The sequence below is a fragment of the Grus americana genome, chromosome 1 (genome assembly GCF_028858705.1).
Source record: "Grus americana isolate bGruAme1 chromosome 1, bGruAme1.mat, whole genome shotgun sequence".
Taxonomy (NCBI): Eukaryota; Metazoa; Chordata; class Aves; order Gruiformes; family Gruidae; genus Grus; species Grus americana.
The window spans coordinates 217,598,033-217,615,434 of NC_072852.1; the positions used below are offsets into that span (position 1 = coordinate 217,598,033).

The 17,402-nt window shown below is 52.2% G+C and overlaps 1 protein-coding gene across 2 annotated transcripts; it reads left to right on the top strand.

The window, feature by feature from the left end:
* Window positions 1–1,358: 1,358 nt before the first annotated feature.
* P2RY2 (purinergic receptor P2Y2) lies at window positions 1,359–16,890 on the top strand. Of its 2 annotated transcripts, XR_008574419.1 has the most exons (3): window positions 1,359–1,544; window positions 8,971–10,103; window positions 14,123–16,890. XR_008574419.1 is itself a non-coding variant. In XM_054806892.1 (2 exons), exon 2 carries the CDS (start codon window positions 8,975–8,977, stop codon window positions 10,049–10,051), a length of 1,077 nt encoding a protein of 358 aa, XP_054662867.1. In that variant the 5' UTR covers window positions 1,359–1,544; window positions 8,971–8,974; the 3' UTR covers window positions 10,052–12,476. The 2 variants fall into 2 exon arrangements, 1 of the variants encoding a protein (XP_054662867.1); XM_054806892.1 differs by lacking the exon at window positions 14,123–16,890 and having other exon boundaries at window positions 8,971–12,476.
* The last annotated feature ends 512 nt before the right edge of the window (window positions 16,891–17,402 follow it).

The window sequence follows — 17,402 nt, forward strand, 5'->3', positions numbered from 1 at the left end:
GCAGATACAACCCCCTAGCTCACACCCAAACTCAACATACTTCCTAGAAATTTAGGACCCTTGAAGTATTTCTCTTCCATGGTCCAGTTTGCCCTTAGGTTTCTGTAGATGTTTTGCATCCCAGCAGAGGGATTTTGACAGGTCTGTTACCCTCTGCAGGAGATGGACGCCTATTTGTGGTTGAACCCAGCCCCCAGCAGCCCACAGGAGAAGACATGGCAAGGAGCAATACCTCCAGCAAACTTTCTGCCACGTCCTCCTGGCTCCAGCAATCTGTTTCCTGGATGAAAAGTCCCAAAGCTGGGATGTAAAAGATGCAGCATCCCCTTTCCCAAGGGTTTACCTGTATCCCCAAGGAAGAAGCACTTTGCTGGCGTGTGGCTCCCAGGAGAATGAGAGTGGAGCAGGACAAGCTGTGGTGAATCAGGCCCCCAAAATTACTCTTTTCAAAAATAAATGCCCCCACCCCAGGGAGTTTATGGCAAGGCAGCTGGGTTTGACTTGACAGCTTGCTGACTGATCGGTGGGAACCAGTCCTGAGAGCTAAAGTTAGAACCAAAATTGGCCTCAAAGTCCCTTTACCATCTCATGTCGCCCATCCCTCTGCTTCCCTTGGAAATGAAACCAGCTTGCGGAGAGGGATGTGCTGCAGGGCATCGCCTGGGGTGCTCTGGTACCCTCCCGGGGCTCGATAGGGCATGGCTTGGTGTCACCCACCATGGGACAGTGTCCAACATCAGGGTGGCTGTGGCAGAAGCCCAAAACGGGGCTCATCCAGCTCGTTCTGAGACATTTTTTGCCCTCCTGACCTGGTCCTGGGATCCCCTTACCCCCATGTGGCTGCTCCATGCCCCGGGTAAGGGACTGTGGGCTCTGCCCCCGGCGGGGCGGGGGGGACACGACGGTCTCCAGGGCACTCCCCGGGGGAGGCAGCTGCGGGTGGGGGACGGTTGGATGCGGGAGGGGGGCGTCCGGGTCCGGCCCCAGCCCAGATCCCATCCATGGTCCCATCCCCGGAGGGGAGGGCTCCTGTCCTAGCCCCTGCCCCGGTTCCAGCTCCGGTTCCCAGCCCCGGTGGGTGGAGGGGGGGAGCGGTCGGTCTCCGGTCCCGGTCCCAGCCCCGGTGCCATCCATGCCCCCGTCCCCGGAGTGGGGAGCTCCTGTCCTAGCCCCAACCCCGGTCCCATCCCTGATCCCCATCCCCGGTGGGGCGAGGTGGGGGAGCGATCGCGCCCCTGTCCTGGTCCCCGTCCCGGAGCGGGGTGTCCGGCCCCGATCCCATCCCCGGGGCGGGGCGGTCCCAGCCCCGGTCCTGCCCCGGTCCTGCCCCGTTCCCAGCTCCCGGGGAGGGCGGGGCGGCCCCACGGCCGTCCCCCGTCCCGCTGCCCGGCTCACACGCGGCGACCGGGGGCAGCGGGAGCGGGTCCGGGGCTGGGGAAGGACCGAGCCGCGGGCATGGAGCTGCCGCCGCCGCCTGCCTGAACCGAGCGGGGCGATCGGCACGGAGCCGCCCGGCACGGAGCCACCCGGCTCGGCATCGCCCGGTGAGCGGGGCCGCATCTGGCCCGGGGGGGAACGTAGGAGGTACGGGGGGTGCGGGTCCTGTCCACGCAGGAAAGTGTGCGACCCACGGGGTGCGGGTGTGCAACGTGTGTACGGGGTGAGAGTGGGCACACGCACGCACCTCTGTGCACACACACACACGGGTGAGAGGGGGGCCACACGCACGCACCCCTGTGCACACACACACACGGGTGGGGGGGGACACGCACGCACCCCTGTGCACACACACACACGGGTGGGGGGACACACATGCACGCACCCCTGTGCACACGCCCACACGGGTGAGGGGGGACACGCGCACGCACCCCTGTGCACACACACATGAACACGGGTGGGGGGACAACCTGGGCTAGTGGAGGGTGTCCCTGCCCATGGCAGGGGGTTGGAACTGGACGGGCTTTAAGGTCCCTTCCAACCCAAACCAGTCTGGGATTCTATGATTCGAAGATGACATGCACACACCCCCGCGCGCGCACACACACACACACGCACACGCACAGGGGTGGCACTTGCTGCTTGTTCCCCACTGGGTGAGTGACACGGGTGGCACAGGGTCCCAGTGCACTCAAAGTGGGGAGCAGAACCGAACCAAGCCCCAATTCTCCTCCTCGATGTGGGAGCAGCTCACGCCCCACATATCACACATTTGCTGGCTGTTTATCAGGGCTTTCCTGTACACACCTCTGGTAAAAGCCATGAAGCTGACTCTCTGCTTTAGTCCGGCTTGTGTTTTTCCACCTCTTTGCATGCTGGGGTCCCTGTGTAATTTATTTGGGTTTGGTTTAATTTGCACTGGGGTTGGTGAGACCCTGGCTTCAAACCCTTTGACTCCCTTTAATAGCTCCTAGCCCCGAAAACACCTTCTGCCTTGGATCTGAGCGTGGGATGGCATCACTGCAGGAGCAAGTTTAAGGGCAAAACATCTTATTTCTCTTTCTGTTCCAGTTTTCTTATCAGCTCATTGCAAAACCCCCTTGGCAACCCGCTGCCTTCCTGTGCACGAGGCAGGGAGCAGCAAACCCTGCTCCTGGGGGGCCGCTGGCGGTGGGGGACGGTGCCCCCAGCGCAAGGCTCGCGGCTGCCAAAGTTGGGCCATTTCGTTACCGCGAAGCATGAGCCCCAAGTTCCTCTTCCTCATTTATACCCAAACAAAGGAAACTTTGGCCTTCAACCTCAGTGCCTGATGGGCTAAGGAGCTCAGAGACCCCTAAATTCACAGCCAGACCCTGGAGTGTGGCTGATTCCAGGATTTAGTGGGTTATAAAACCCCGAGAAGTATTTTTGACTGTCCTGGCACCGAGTGGCTTTGCCCCGTCTCTGCCCGATGTGATTTTTATCTCCGGTTATTGACATAAAGCCCTGAATACTTCACTGGCAGTGGAGCGTGCTGCCGGCCACGCCGTCATCCCTCCTTAACACTGAACATCCCCTGTTAAAGCCTTAACGGGAACTGGTTCATGAAGCAAAGACCCTTTTTCTCCCACAGGATGATGCTTATGGAGGAGCAAATTATTCCCCCAAATCCGCCCTACATGGGGTTTTCTGGGGTTTGGTGCTGCTTTGGCTTTGCTGTCACTGCCGGTGCCGTGGTCGAGCCCGATAATTGCGTTATCCCCAGTCTCGGATGCTGTTATCTCCTAGATGGGCAGAGTGCATTTGGTTTTGCAGGGTGGGTTGTGGTGTTGATGGGTGGCTCCCTTGGTTGGGGCAGGAGACTGTTAGATCTCCGTGGAAATGTAATTTCTCCCAGATACGGGGCTTGTAGCGTGAAACAGAGTTACCAAAAGCAGGTGATCAACCAGAAAATGGTCCCACACTCTTCTCCCAGTGCGACCGTCATTTCCTCTGGTGAGCACCGGAAAATTTTGGAGGGCAGAACCAAAGTCAAATTCCTGGTATAAAACTCAGCACAGGGCTCCTTTCTATCCCCAGGAAGCTTAAAGGATGCGAGGGCCCTGGTTTTTCATCCTCCAATAAATAAAAATCAACATTTAGGGGCTCAGATAGGATGTAATCTGCCTTCAACCCCATGGGATGCTGCAGGGTCTCCTGGACAGCAGGTGATGCAGGGGAAAAACACGCAGGCAGCATCACCTTTGCAGTAGCAGGAAATGTTTGATCTGGTGATGAAGGGATTAAATATTGGCCAGGGTGATATTTGCTTCCAGCAGGATCCATCCCCGGACACCTGCCATGCTGGGAATCGAGTCAGGTTCAACCGAACGAAGGCGACTTTAATTATAGACGAGCGCCAGCACTGATGGGTTTAATGCTTTCATCTAATTTGCTCTAAAGCCATGGCTTTGGTTAATCCAGGTTGACTTCCCGTGGTGTGGACGAAAGCAAGAGGTTTTGGTACCGCCTGGGAAGCGGAGGGTCAAAGGGGGATTGATTCAAGGAGGAATTCAGGGAGTTTCTTGGGGAAAACCAGGAATTCCCAGAAAAAGTCACTTGACTCAAAGCAAAACATTTTCTTTGACCTACAAAGTGATAAAGTTCTTTTTAAGTTGTTTTATCTTTTATCCAAACTCCCTTTCCTCTTTTTAGCTTGGATCAAGTGACTGAAAAACCCTCTAGGAAACCAAAACTCCCCCCAAAAAGTACTTTTCATGGTGAAACCAAATTGAACCCTGCTGCTTCTCAGTCCGGGGGGCAGGAGGGGAAACTGAGGCACGGGGACACTTTGGTGGAACAGCTCCATTTCTGCCAGCCAGAGTAGAGCCAGCAATGCCCTCTGAGGTGCTTTTTTGGGGGAGGGCGGGGAGTGGAAATTAGAAACATAAATTCTTTGCAAGCTCATTTTGGGAGGAATGAGGGTTTCTGGCTGTTTTGGGGATGGAGGAAGGGGTAAGTCAGATCCATGGGGGATAAAAGAGGGGGCATTGCCAGGGGCTCCGATCAAGGAGATGGGTAAAGCCCCTTGAGCTGCTTAAAGCTTGTTTTTGGGTATCTTGGAAATCTATCTTGGAGGTATTTTGCTTTGGGATCGCTGGAGAGAAGCATTAGGGAGTGATACAGATGGTGGGAGCGGGACGACTGGGAATGTCTCAGCCCACACTGGTGGGCAGAGCCAGCCCGGAGGAGAAAGGCACTGAAGGTCACTGTGGCGGAAAGGAGCCAAATGGAAAGGGCAGATGAAAACCAGGCAGTTTGGGCAGGCTCAGATTTCAGCCTCGGCCCATCTCACGTCTCCCAACCAGACAAGCTCGGTAGCATCCGAACACACTGTCTGTTTGCTTTTGGTTGGGGAGTGTTTCAACCACGGTCCCAGAGGAGAGAAAAACGATGCCAGGTCGTTCGCTTCCCAGTGTCTCGAGTAGTTCCTGATCTGGAGCGAGGAGTTTGATGAGTCTACTAAATGCCTATAAATTAGGGCAGGGAAAACACCCACACTCTCCTTGGGTCTGTTGTAAAGGAGACGGTGGGGAAGACGCGGTAAATGGATCGTGGTTTCGATCTCCGGTGTAAAAAGATGGGAGCTGCAGTCACAGTCGGTGTGTCCGCACCACGCAGGCTTGATTTCCCAGAGCTTTGCACCGGCAGAAGGAAGGGCTGCATCTGCGAGGTCCTGCCGGCAAATTAATCCATATTAATTATGCAGGAAGGTCAATTAAACTTCATCAACCCCCCATGAAAACGCATGCGTCACAGCCATGATTTGGTTGCGCTTTGTTTGCTTTCGTGACTTTGCTTCTGCTGGCAGGTTCCCAAGCATAAAACACAGTGGGATGGATGCTGGTGCTGGGATGGCACCGGGAATTCTGAAAAATGGGGCAGAAACCAGGATTAAAGCTCTTTACTCAGTGATTCAGTGTCCAACCCATGGTCCCCCTGTGCTGGCTTTGGTTGCTGCCCATTCCTCGACTGCCTGCGACCTTCTCTGATGACAGCCCCCCTCCTTCCCCATATTGACTCATCTAAATATCCCCTGCCCGACCGTGATAGATACTGTTACAGGAGCATTTTGGGATGCTGGCATCACATGCGCATGCCTGTGGGTGTATATATTTGAGGGTATGTGGCTGCCAGGATTGCAATGCTGATCTGCCTGGGCTCCTCTCATCACAGGGCTCCTGCCCCTGCTGTCTTCAACCATTACAGCTAATGTTTTCTGGGGAAAAAGCCCCCCAAAATCATATCCCATGGGATAAACAGGTCCAAGGTCACCCTGCAAAGAGAGAGATGGTCCAGCCGTTGCAACAAGGTTCATCCAGACCCATCGTATGGTCCAGCACAGAGGAAGCTGGTCTGGGCGATGTCCTTGCTGTGCACGGGTGGCCGGAGGGCACCTAAAAAGCTCTGCATGGTCACCTGCATTCGACGTCGGAGAAAAAACCTCCCGCCGTGACCCTGGGAAGGGCTGAGAGAGCTGACGAAGCAGATATAGGTGGTCCTCACAGAAGCGTTGTTATGGGTTTGCTTTTGGTAGTCATAGAAGTATTTATCCTGCTTGGCATCCTCAGGGATCGCTGTTGCTGTCTCCCTCCCCTCGTCCCCACCGGGGGCTCGATGCGTCACTGTAGAAGCTGGTGTTTGTGCCATCCGGCCCGTAGGCAGAGGAAAGGGCAGCTGCCAGCTTTTGTGCCTTCACACGCCTTGGCTGGCCATGTCCTCTCCGTCTAGCTCACTGCGGATGCAACAGGGCCGAGGGTGAGGGGGTGGACCACGGCCATGGCCCCGACAGACACAGCAGGTTTTGTCTCAGGGATTCTGGGCAAAAGTAGGGAAAAAAAATAGAAAAGAAAGGCTTTTGCATTTCCAGAAGGAAAAGGAGGGAGAGCACAACGGCAAGGACAAGGCTGCCTTGTGAGTGGGGTTTTGTCTCTATGATTACCCTGTTCGAGTCAACCAGAGAGCCTTGTTTGGTCCTTGTCCTGAAGATGGGGACGTGCAGCTTGGCACATCCGTGGCCGCAGCATGGCCTGGGGCAGCCTGTGCTGCCCTGCACGCTGGAGGACGTTCCCCACCGTGACTTACGGATGGTTTTCAAACACCTTGTTGGGTTTTCTAGCTGGGGTTGCAGGAACCTGCGAGGAGGTGGGCTGGAAGATGGGGTGATCTTGCCCCCATCAGGGCTTCAGAGCTGGGTGACGGGTTGCCTGCAGGGGACAGTGGGGATGCAGATGTCTCTGGAGCTCTGTAACCCTTTCCCGCACCTTTTAGGGGACCTTGTGTGGCTTCTGTCAATCACAGTGGTCGTTCTGACATGTTTAAGCGACTGCCAGGTCTGCGGGCAACCTCTGTGTTGTTGACTGCAGATATGCAAACCACAGAGGGAAGGAAGAAGTTGGGGAGAAGAGCAGCTGGAAAGTGTTTTCCCATCTCCCTGAGCACTGTCAACCTTCTCCAACCCCCTTGCCGAGGACTTGAGGGAAGCAGGGTGAAAGGCGATGGGACCAGAGCTGAACCAGGCACAGGGAAAGCTGGGACAGGGGGAGATGCATCTTGGCTCCTCATGTTCATCACAGAGCAGTTCCCAAAATTATATTTGGGTTTTTGCAGATGTTGCAGATTAGTCAGGGCGTAAGCGTGCCTGTGGTTTCTGCCCACGTCCTTGGGAAGTGTGAGCCTCAGCCAGCGCTGCCTGTGGTCTGCTCAGAGGGGAAAAGCATCAAAATGGGGGAAACATCATCAGGGATCATGTCCATGCCACATCTGGACAGGTTGTTTGATCCAGTTCCTGGAGCAAGGACTGGAGTTATCCCCATGTGATAGGCTGGAGGCGTCACTTCACCCCTTCTCCTTCAGCTATGAGTTGTCAAGGTGCTTTTTAATGCCATAGTGCTTCACTTCAGTGAGAGATCATGCAGGTTGGCAGCTTCTAGGAGACCCTCATTGCCTCATTCCCTGCAGGATCTGAACTGGAGGTAGGTGCAGGATAGTTCTGGGTCAAAACAGTGCTTGTTTGCAAAAAAAGACATGCCCATGCCATCCCACAGCATGGTTGGCACCAGGTTAGAGCTGAACCATGTAGCTGAGAAAGCTGGTATTGCTCTTTTCTACCTAAAATCATGGTGAAATTTGGGTCAGGGCACATCCCACCTACTCATTCAAAGGGCACCTTTACCCAAACCCTTTGTCCTGCAGTAGCTCCCGGTCTCTGAGCTCCTGCGCTGGATTCATCTCCCCATAATCTCATTTCCGCAGGCTCCCCGTGACAGGGTACAGCAGCACAGGGCTCAGCACGTTGCGTCCCCTGAGATCAAACCGGCTTGTCTTACGGGAAGGGAGGCAAATGCATTTTAATTTGATTCCTGGCTGATGGGCTTGCAGAGCGATCATGTGTCGGTTGGGTCGTGGGCTGTCCCTGACGCACAAAAGGGCCCTTGTCTCTCCTGACACAGACAGTGCCAGACTCTGTGTGTCTGCAGAGACTCTGTTGAGTTCATTTTTTCTCATCTCAACTGGTCATTCCCATGCACAAATCAGCTTTGCACAAGCATGAGCAGACTTTCTGGTGGTGGTGATGCTGGAGGAGTGGGTCTCAAGGCCAGGAAGCAGGACTACCAAGATGATCACCATCAGCCCAAGACAAGCAAAACCCTTGGCATTAAAAACCCAGCAGCAGCAGCAACAAACCCAGGCACTCCATGCTGGAGAACATGCTCTTTTTGGCAAGGTTTTACCTTAAGGTAATCAAAGGGGCCTCCTGATATTGTTGTGATGTTTGTTCTACCAGAAGGGACTGAAGACCTCTGAAATCAGAGCCTTGCCAGTCACGGGGATTGCTCGCTGAAGAGCATAGTACCCTTTTCTTGCCCTTTCTGCCTGGGGTTTAGTAGGACCCACCTTTCACGGTGCTCAGCTGAGTCACTTCTCATGGATGGTTAAGCCCAGAATGGAGCATCTTTCCTTTTTTTGTGGTGCAGGAGACCAAATTTCTGCATGAACCTGGTGGGAAGGGTGGACTGGGATATTGAGCTGGACTCCCAGGTTGGGCCTGGGATTTGTTGGTGACTTTAGAGCAGCTTGGTTCCTCCTCTGTGCTCCAGATACAACATGAGAATAAAAAAACCTCTCTTTATCTGCTTGACTATAAGTCCTGCATGCTAGGGACTACCTCAGTTCTGTCAACACCCAACGCAATGAGGCTATGCTCCTCACGGGTATGCGATGTGCTGGCAAGAGGCGCACACTGCCACCTCTCGAGTCATTGTCACCTGCACTGAGATGGCACTGCCTGCCAGACAGCGAGCCATGCTTGTGGGTGGGTTTTGGATAGACACAGCCAAGCATTGATAGCAACCTTGGTGTGAGGAAAAAGGAAGGATATAGTAACAGTAATAACGACAGCATGAACCACGCAACATGTCACAGCATTGTGGTATTGGGGTTTTCTCAACTAAGTCATCTCTTCCAGGGACTCTCTACCTCTGTGTCCTTACAGCCTCTTTGCTTTCCCCCCAGGGTGATGGCAAACCTAACAACTCCTCCAGCCTGGACCAGAGTCATCAACAGCTCCTTGGACCCAGGTGGCGCAGGAGATAATGCCTACAAGTGTGTATTTGATGAGGACTTCAAGTATGTCCTGCTGCCCATCTCCTACGGCATCGTGTGCGTGCTGGGGCTCTTTCTCAACCTGCTGGCCCTCTACATCTTCATCTTCAGGATCAAGACCTGGAACGCCTCCACCACATATATGTTCAACCTGGCCATGTCCGACACGCTCTACGTGGTCTCCCTGCCCCTCCTGGTTTATTATTATGCCATGGGGGACAACTGGCCTTTCAGCGTAGGCTTGTGTAAAATAGTCCGCTTCTTGTTTTACACCAACCTCTACTGCAGCATCCTTTTCCTCCTCTGCATCAGCATCCATCGATTCCTGGGCATCTGCTTCCCACTGAAGTCGCTGCAGTGGGGACACGTTCGCTACGCCCGGAGGGTGTCGGTCATCGTGTGGGTGATCACTGTCGTGTGCCAGTCACCCGTGCTCTTCTTCGTCACCACCAGTGTGAAACGTGACACCATCACCTGCCACGACACGTCCAGCAAGGACCTCTTCGGCCAGTTTGTCATTTACAGTTCCGTGATGCTGGTGCTGCTCTTCTGCATCCCTTTCCTCATCATCATCATCTGCTACTGCCTAATGGCCCGGAGGCTGCTGCAGCCCACACGGGGGATCTCCAGGCTGTCCCGATCCAAAAAGAAGTCAGTCAAGATGATAATCATCGTCTTGATGGTCTTCATCGTTTGTTTTCTTCCTTTCCATGTCACCCGTACCTTGTACTACTCCTTCCGGAGCTGGGACTTGAGCTGTCAGACCCTCAATACTATCAATTTAGTTTATAAGGTGACTCGTCCCCTAGCTAGCACCAACAGCTGCTTGGATCCCATTTTGTATTTCTTAGCAGGGCAACGATTTATGAAATTTGCTGGCAACAAAATGCCAGGGAAGCCTCAAAATGAAATGGCGCTGGGGATCGTGCCCAATAGTCACCTGGGAACCAGCAACGGCTCGGACACATCATCCAAGGATGTGAAATCCTAGCTCTGCTCCGGCGCGGCCAGCACCGTCTCCACGACAGAAGACTTTATCCCAGGTGTGAAAGGAGGTCAGGATGCTTCAGGGCCCAAGGCTTTTGATGTTTGCAGTGCCTTGGCTTGCACCCGCTTCAGCATGGTCTGTGCTAAATGCGCTCCTCTGCTTGTCGCTGTTTCAAACGTATTTTTTCGGGAAGATGCTGCTGTGGTTGTACAAACAAACCCCGTATCTCTGCCTCTTTATCCAAGCCTGCCTCTCTGTTCAATGCTGAATGGCATGTCTCCACCAGTGAGGTTGGGTGACCTCTATCATGGTGGCCAAATCTGCTAAATACAAATCACAGCCTGAATATCTTAGATCATTTTCTAAAGCGGAATCGTTGTGTACAAAAGGTTCCCCTGAATAAATCCATCTGCCTTTCTCCAGATTCTCTGGCACAGAGGTAGCAAGGGTTTCTCTGTGCCTTGGCAAGGGAGGAAAGGCTTTCGGTCGATGAGGAGTGTCAGCTGTGTTTCTGATAAACAGGTCGATGAAAATGTCAAGCGCAAATACCACCTGCAGCGGGAAGGAGTCTCCCACAGCTTTGCATCCCTGAAGAAATGCTCTCCCAGCTTCAAGCCCCCGGCCTCTGCTGGCAGAGCCGGGAAGGGACTCCCAGCTCCTGTCCAAGGGCTGGCTTCCCATTAAAAAAGGACCATACATCCCACTGGAGTATACTGGTACCACCCCACTAGAGTTTAGTGGTACCATCAAACAGGTCCCCTGTAGGTTTCTCCAGTGGGGTCAACATCTTCCAAAACACCCATTAGTGCTTCCCAACAGCAACGTTCATCCTTGAAAAGCTTTTAAGAACCCGTAGCTTTCTCTCAGCTGCTGACTTTAATAATTATCTCCAGCTCATTAAAATTCAGGGTGAGATCTTCATGTCTTGTTTTTAACCCCCTTACTAGTGACTCACATTTCCAACAAAGAAGTGAAGACCATTGCTCATCCCATTGGCTTAATGGTGCCACATCCTCATTGCTGCTCAGAGGTGACAGCCCTCTGTGACCTTTAGCAGCTTGGCATGAGTCAAAGTGCTGCCCAGATGCTGCTGTCTGGTCTCCTCATAATCCCAGTAATCCCAGTGCTCCACTGGAGCCAGTCGGCATATCCCTTACTGACAGCGTAGACCTTCCCTGGGAAATTTGGTAGCACTAAACCCTGGGTTTAGCAGCCGTACCGGTAAATGTGGTGCTAAGCTTAATCTCAGTCCTGTCTGGATTTGGTCAGGCATCCCCAACAGCCAGGACAGTTCAAAGTAAACCAGAGAAAATATCCACAAAACACTTCCCCAGAAGGTCCACTTGGTCTTTCTCTCTGTAATTGTTGGGTTAGAGAGCCGAGAGCCAAAGTCCACGGCTTCCTTGCCCAGTTTGCCACAAGGATGCTGATTCCTCGCCCCAAAAATGAAAACTGCTTGTGCTGCAGTGCTGTTGTAAAAGCAGCCCTGGCTCTATTTTAGGATTAGGCAAACACATTTGATCCTGGTTTAGACCAATTCCTCAGACGTCTTCTCATTTTCTCCCATCCCTCCTCCTTATGAAGTGGCTTGGTGGAGATAAAGACATACTGCGACATAACCAGCCAAGTTCAGTCAAGGGTGAGTGGGACCATTCAGGGTTAACTGGGAGGTTCCTGTGGTCCCGGCTTGGAGGAACCATGGTCCCATGGAGGTCTCTTGTCCTAACCAACAATGTCACAACCACAGGAGGCAAAGGACTGTCTCAGCTCTGAGCACCATCAGCAAAGAAAAATAGGACATTTGTAGAGTGGTTCATTTCATCCTTGAGTGAACTTTTAGGATAGGGTTGAGTTAAGATAGAACTTACACCGTGGCAGCACCTTGTGCTTGTGAAGGGAGCTTGGCTTTACGGGGAGGGTCACGGCGTAGTCACTGGGGCGAGACAAATATCTGGGAGAAATTAATTCAACTGAAGCGCTGAACTGGTACAAACGTTTCTCCAGGCCAGGTCTTGCCTGGTCGCCCACACTTGCCGAAAAGCAGCGTGAATACCAAGTTACGTGCTTTGAATAATTCAACAAAAATGTGCTCAATTTCACTCCTGCAGTCCTGCTTGGCGATCCCACCTTTCTCCAAGCTGGCATCAGCCAGCTTCAAAACACCACCTTGGGCAACACTGCCAGTCCCATGGGGGGGTCCCTCTGTGATCCTGATCCCGCACAAGCTAGTGGCACTGTTCAGATGCAGAGCGGTTGGAGAGTTACCAACTGGAAATTTATATCTAGATTATTTTTTTTTTTGTTTGCAAAAGAACTAACTTATACTAAAAAAAAAAAAAGTTTTTGTGACAATGACTGTACATTTTTATTTTTGTAACATGCAGACACCTCAGATTTCTTGTAGTAAATAAATTTATTTCTACTATGAGCACTCTTCTGCCATCTTCTCCGATGTGTACAAAGAAGAGGATACCGGGGACAGAAATTGGGTTGTTGAATGTCATAGACATGTTTCAAGCTCCAGATACAGCTGTCCACACTGGGGCTCCACAGTAGATACCTCCAGCATCTAAACTCCTGTAGAAATCCATGGGAGAGCTAGCCACCCCAAGAGACAGGTCTTCTCATCCTTGGGCAAGGTGAGATGGAGATGAGATGGAGAGGGCTACTGGAGCACCCCCAAACCCAGCAGCTCACTGGGGAGGGTTTCACTTTATCTTGCTGCTGTCTCCCCTTTTCCAGAAAGCCCAGTAACACCGGTGCTTGTCCCACATCCTTGCTTCTGAGAGACAGGAAGACCCAGAGGAGCAACTCAACTGTCTTAGGTGAAAATTTGCTGTGGAGACAGGTTGCAGCATCCTAGTACACCCCAGGATGGCTCCTTATAGCTGGTCAGAGCAAACCTATGGACCTTGAAAGCCACTGAGAAGGTCTTCAGACCTCCCTCTAACCCCTCCCTAGTGGGGTCATGCAGCTCCTTATGGTGTGCCCACGGGCATTGCACTGCAGACCCTTACAGCACTGCCCCGTAACTACAACCGGCTGACCTGAAACCTCTGATTTACCTCTTAAAGGTCTGGCAAAGATTCAGGCCGAGTAGAAGATGCCCCACAAGAGACCACTGCTCCTGGAGTCCATCTGCCGAGTGAAACCTCCTCTGTGAATTGCAAACTCCACCTAATGTTTCTTGAAATCAGTGCTTGCAGGGGGCTGATACAACCAGTTCTGGCAAAACCCAAGTGCAGAGAGAACTGTGTGGTCATGGCAGGGCTTTACAGGGGCCAAAAAACCCTGGTAGCATGATGAATTCAATAGCCAGTCTTGTTGATTTTTATTTCTATAGACTTGGTCACGTAGCTTCTCCTAGGCTGCTCCTGTTGAAGACCAGAAGAAGTTGCTAGATGGAATAATTAATTAATGAATCTCTAAGCAATTCATCTCCCATCCCATAGACCACGTTTTTTCTGGTTCACCCAACAACTCATAGAGCCACCAAACCAAGAGGTTTCACTCCATGTGCTTCCTTTACAGACACCAGGAGAAGAAGTCTTCCCAAGTGTAACTCCAGCCCCTGTGAAAAAAATACATTTTGTTTTCCATTGCAACTTATCTGCCACTTGCTCCCCAGCCTGGCTTTTGCTGTGCCTTTCTCTGCCAACTTAATGAGGCTCTTAGGACACACTCATCTCCATTAATGCATTTATTACAAATCATCAAGTCACTTTGAAATCTGCCTGGCAATAATCTGAGCAGCTCAAATTTCTTCGCTCTCATCCCAAGACCAATTTCTCCAGCCTTCAAATTAGTTTACACCTGATCTTCCAGCAACGTCTTTAAGATGCAGGCACGGTAACTGCCCATCGCCCTGCGGTGTGGGACAGAGAAGCACTTCATGGTCCCCTGTGCCATGGGAGAAAGCTCTGCTTTGGTTTCTCTTTTAAAAAACTTTCTAGCCCTTATAGTTGCCAAAACATGAAGACTCAAAAGCATAAAGCCAAAGAAATAGCTGCAAATCCTAAAATTGCTAAATTAGTCATCCCATCTCTCTTAAAAAAAACCCCTCTTGATTTTCAGCCCAGGTTTTGGAGTCCCACCCAGGGATGAATGTCCTGCAGATGAAAGGCTCGCGTGTGGATAGCTTTAGCTTTTACAGCATCACACCCAAGCTTTTGCTGCAATGACTTCTTCGTAGCTCATACCAGCACCGACTCGTGTGAGTCACTCAAATCCAAGAATGAGAATTAAGCAAGAATAATATCCATTGATGGGGAACACAGAGCTTGTGCAGTTACTTCAGAGAAACAAAGCAAACAACAAAAAAAACCACCCACCAAACATCAAAACCACTTTTTCTAAATATCTCTTAGCACTGGGAGCAGGAAGAGAAAGTTAAGAGCATTGATGGTTTCCTGCCAAGCAAACAAATCTGCCACGTGGACTGGAGGCATGCACACTTCTACTAGACCTTCCCAGCATCCAAGCACAGGGCTTTTCCTTCCCAATCATGCCTTTCTAGGAAGGAGACCCTTAAGCTGGCAGAGGCAGGCAGCGAGCCATGTTGTTACTGTAAGCCACTTGGTACGTTCACTTCTTTACCAAGTAGTGAGTCCTGGCTTCATTTTTCTTCTGATTTTCCTCCTCGGCTGTTGATTTTCTAAGGAACAAGTCTGCCTGTCCCTCCAAGTAATTTCTGATCTAGTTGGCCAATTCGATAGACGGACAAAGTCTCTGTGCTACTGAGGTCCTACAAGTTTCATAGAAAACTTGCCACGCAAACGAGAAAGAACCAAAGGAGCCCTCACCCAACAGCTCAACCTTTATATTAGACACCAGGGAATCCACACCAGTTTCCCCCACACTGCAGCCTGCGGTGACTTGGGGAGGTGGCCATCACACCATCAATGATGAACGAGGAAAGGTGACAGAGGAAAGGTGCCCCAAAGCCATCCAGGAGACCAACGTTGGGTTCAACGGGAGGAGATTCCCAAATCCTGCAAACTAATCATATTATTGCAGAAATAACCAAAAACGGATGGGCCCAGGCAGCATTTTCTTTGCAAGAAACGAAACCAGTGGGTGTTTGAAATAACACACCACCCAGCTTTGTGAGGAGTTTATTTTAAGGCTTTCATGGGTTTAATACCAATATTTGCAGACTCCTTGGCAAATAAATGCTCAGGAAAGCCTGAAAGTTTAAAATATCCTTTTTTTTTTTTTTTATCTCCCCAAATACCTGCAATTTTAGGCACTGGTTAAACACCAACGTCTTGGTGCGTGTTTTGGAGAGCAGCTGGACTGTGAATGCACGCATGTACACATGTACGCACATACACGCACACGTATATAAGCACATTTATGCCCACAAAGTGTCCTTCCCACGCTCTGGGAGAGGAGAAGCGTTTGAGGCCTCATGCCTGAGCCCTGCCTGGTGCCTGCCCCCCCCCTCCAAGGGCATGGGAAAGCATACAAAACAGCCCTCTGTACCCCAAAACCTCCTAATTTATACAAGAACAGCAGTTCTTCAAATCCTCCCAGCGACCTGAAAGCTGCCTGGCTGTGGCTCATCACCCATGAGATGAGCTGCAAGGTCTCAGCTTGGCGCTGGAGGCTCCCAACTTTGCAGCAATGGATGTGCTGAAGCAGCCCCCCCAAAAAAACCATCTTGATTGGGTGGGTTTTGCAGCCCCATTTGATGCTGCTGGCAGTAGAGCAGGAGATCCCCAACAAGATCCTGCTCCTCTGTTTATACCACCCGCTATGAAAGGCATCGTGTCACAACCCCACTTCCATTCCCCCCCACACCCCCCAAATCCTGGGGGAGCTCTGAGATGCCCTCAAAGCACCAAGCTCCCACCCTTGAACTTGTAAAGAAAGGGGTGGGGGGGCTGCCAGCTGAGATCCCAGCTGGTGGGATCACCAGTGGGAAACCCTGGAAGATGGTGGAAGATGCGTGGAAGACTGAGGTCCCCGTAGCACAGCCAGCACCCTGCACCGAGTTTTAGTAGGGAAACCATTTAGCTGAATAGGCTGAACCCTGCTGCAGCAGAGTCCTCTGCTGGTGCTACGGGGATGTGGCAGCAAGGAGAAAGGGGTCCCCACGTCTACCCTGAGGCAAAATGGGGTTCCCCATGGGAGTGCTAATGATGCCCTAGAAACATCCCAGGACCACACCAAGGGATGGAGCAGAGTCTCAGGGAGCACCGTGGTCCCTGTCTCCATGCCGCGGTGTCCACCCAGGCACAGACGCAAGGGCAGGGTCCTGGTTTTCATCCATGGGACTTTCCAGGGGATGAAGATGTTTTCTCTTCCCTTTGAAGTTCCCCTTGCGTGAGCTGAGCCACAGCATGTGAGATGGCCGGGGAATCAGCCTCTCCTCCCATGACCTGCAGTTTTAAGGGCAAGGAAAGAGCCTGGTCACCATCTGCCTTTCATCAAGCCGCCCACCTGCCGCTCCAGCTTCATCCCTGCCCACGCGTAAAGGCTCGATGCTCCTTTAATGTCCTTTCATCCTTTTCTTATCAAAACTGGGGCAAGTGAGTTGGAAACCAGCTGGCCACCATTGGGAAAGGAGCCCAAGTGCATGGATGGAGGTGGAGGCCATTTGGGACCCACATTGGGAAGGACCTTGGTATGTGTCCTTCACGATGGGGATTTGCCACCATCTCTGCATTTGGAAAAGGGTTTAATTTGGAAGTATGTCCCTGATCAGCTGTTCACTTGGGCTATGAACCTCTCTACATAACCTCATCCACGGTCAGACTGCTGGACCAGTCATCCTGACCCCCCTGCACACACCTGCAATGCCATTAGTGAAGCTGTGAGCCCAGCACCAGGATGTAAGATGCAAGCCAAGCGCTGGCAGGTGCCTGTAAACCTCCTTTGCCAGAACACAAGCGGATGCGATGCCTTTCTTAAGACCTTCGTTAGGTGAACAGCTCCACCACCCCCAGCCGGATGCAGTTCTTCTCCCTCTCCTGCTTCGTGACTGAATGCATTTTGCAGTCTGGCAGCAGGGCGAGATGCCACGTGGTCGCCAGCACAGCCTATTTGCAAATAGGGTGCGGGTGCAATGTCCTGACACGGCGGCTGTTCCTCATGGCCTGTTGAACGAGTCCATCTAGTCCCAAATGAGAAAACGGGCCTGAGCACCTTGGGACGGGATTGCAAAGCAGGTTGTAACTCCTGGGGGGCAGCTGACTCTTGGGTATGATCCTGTCACTGCATGCTGCAATTCGCAGGGCCAAGTAGAAAGGCTGCAAGGAGGGGAAGGTGCTCAGGGGATGGCCGCATTTGGTTAGCAGAACTTCTGGTCCTGCTTGGGCAAAGGATTCACTGACCTAGCGTCCATGCTAGG

Coding starts and splice junctions, on each gene's coding strand:
- P2RY2 (XM_054806892.1), top strand. CDS start 8,975: ATGGCAAACCTAACAACTCCTCCAGCCTGGACCAGAGTCATCAACAGC.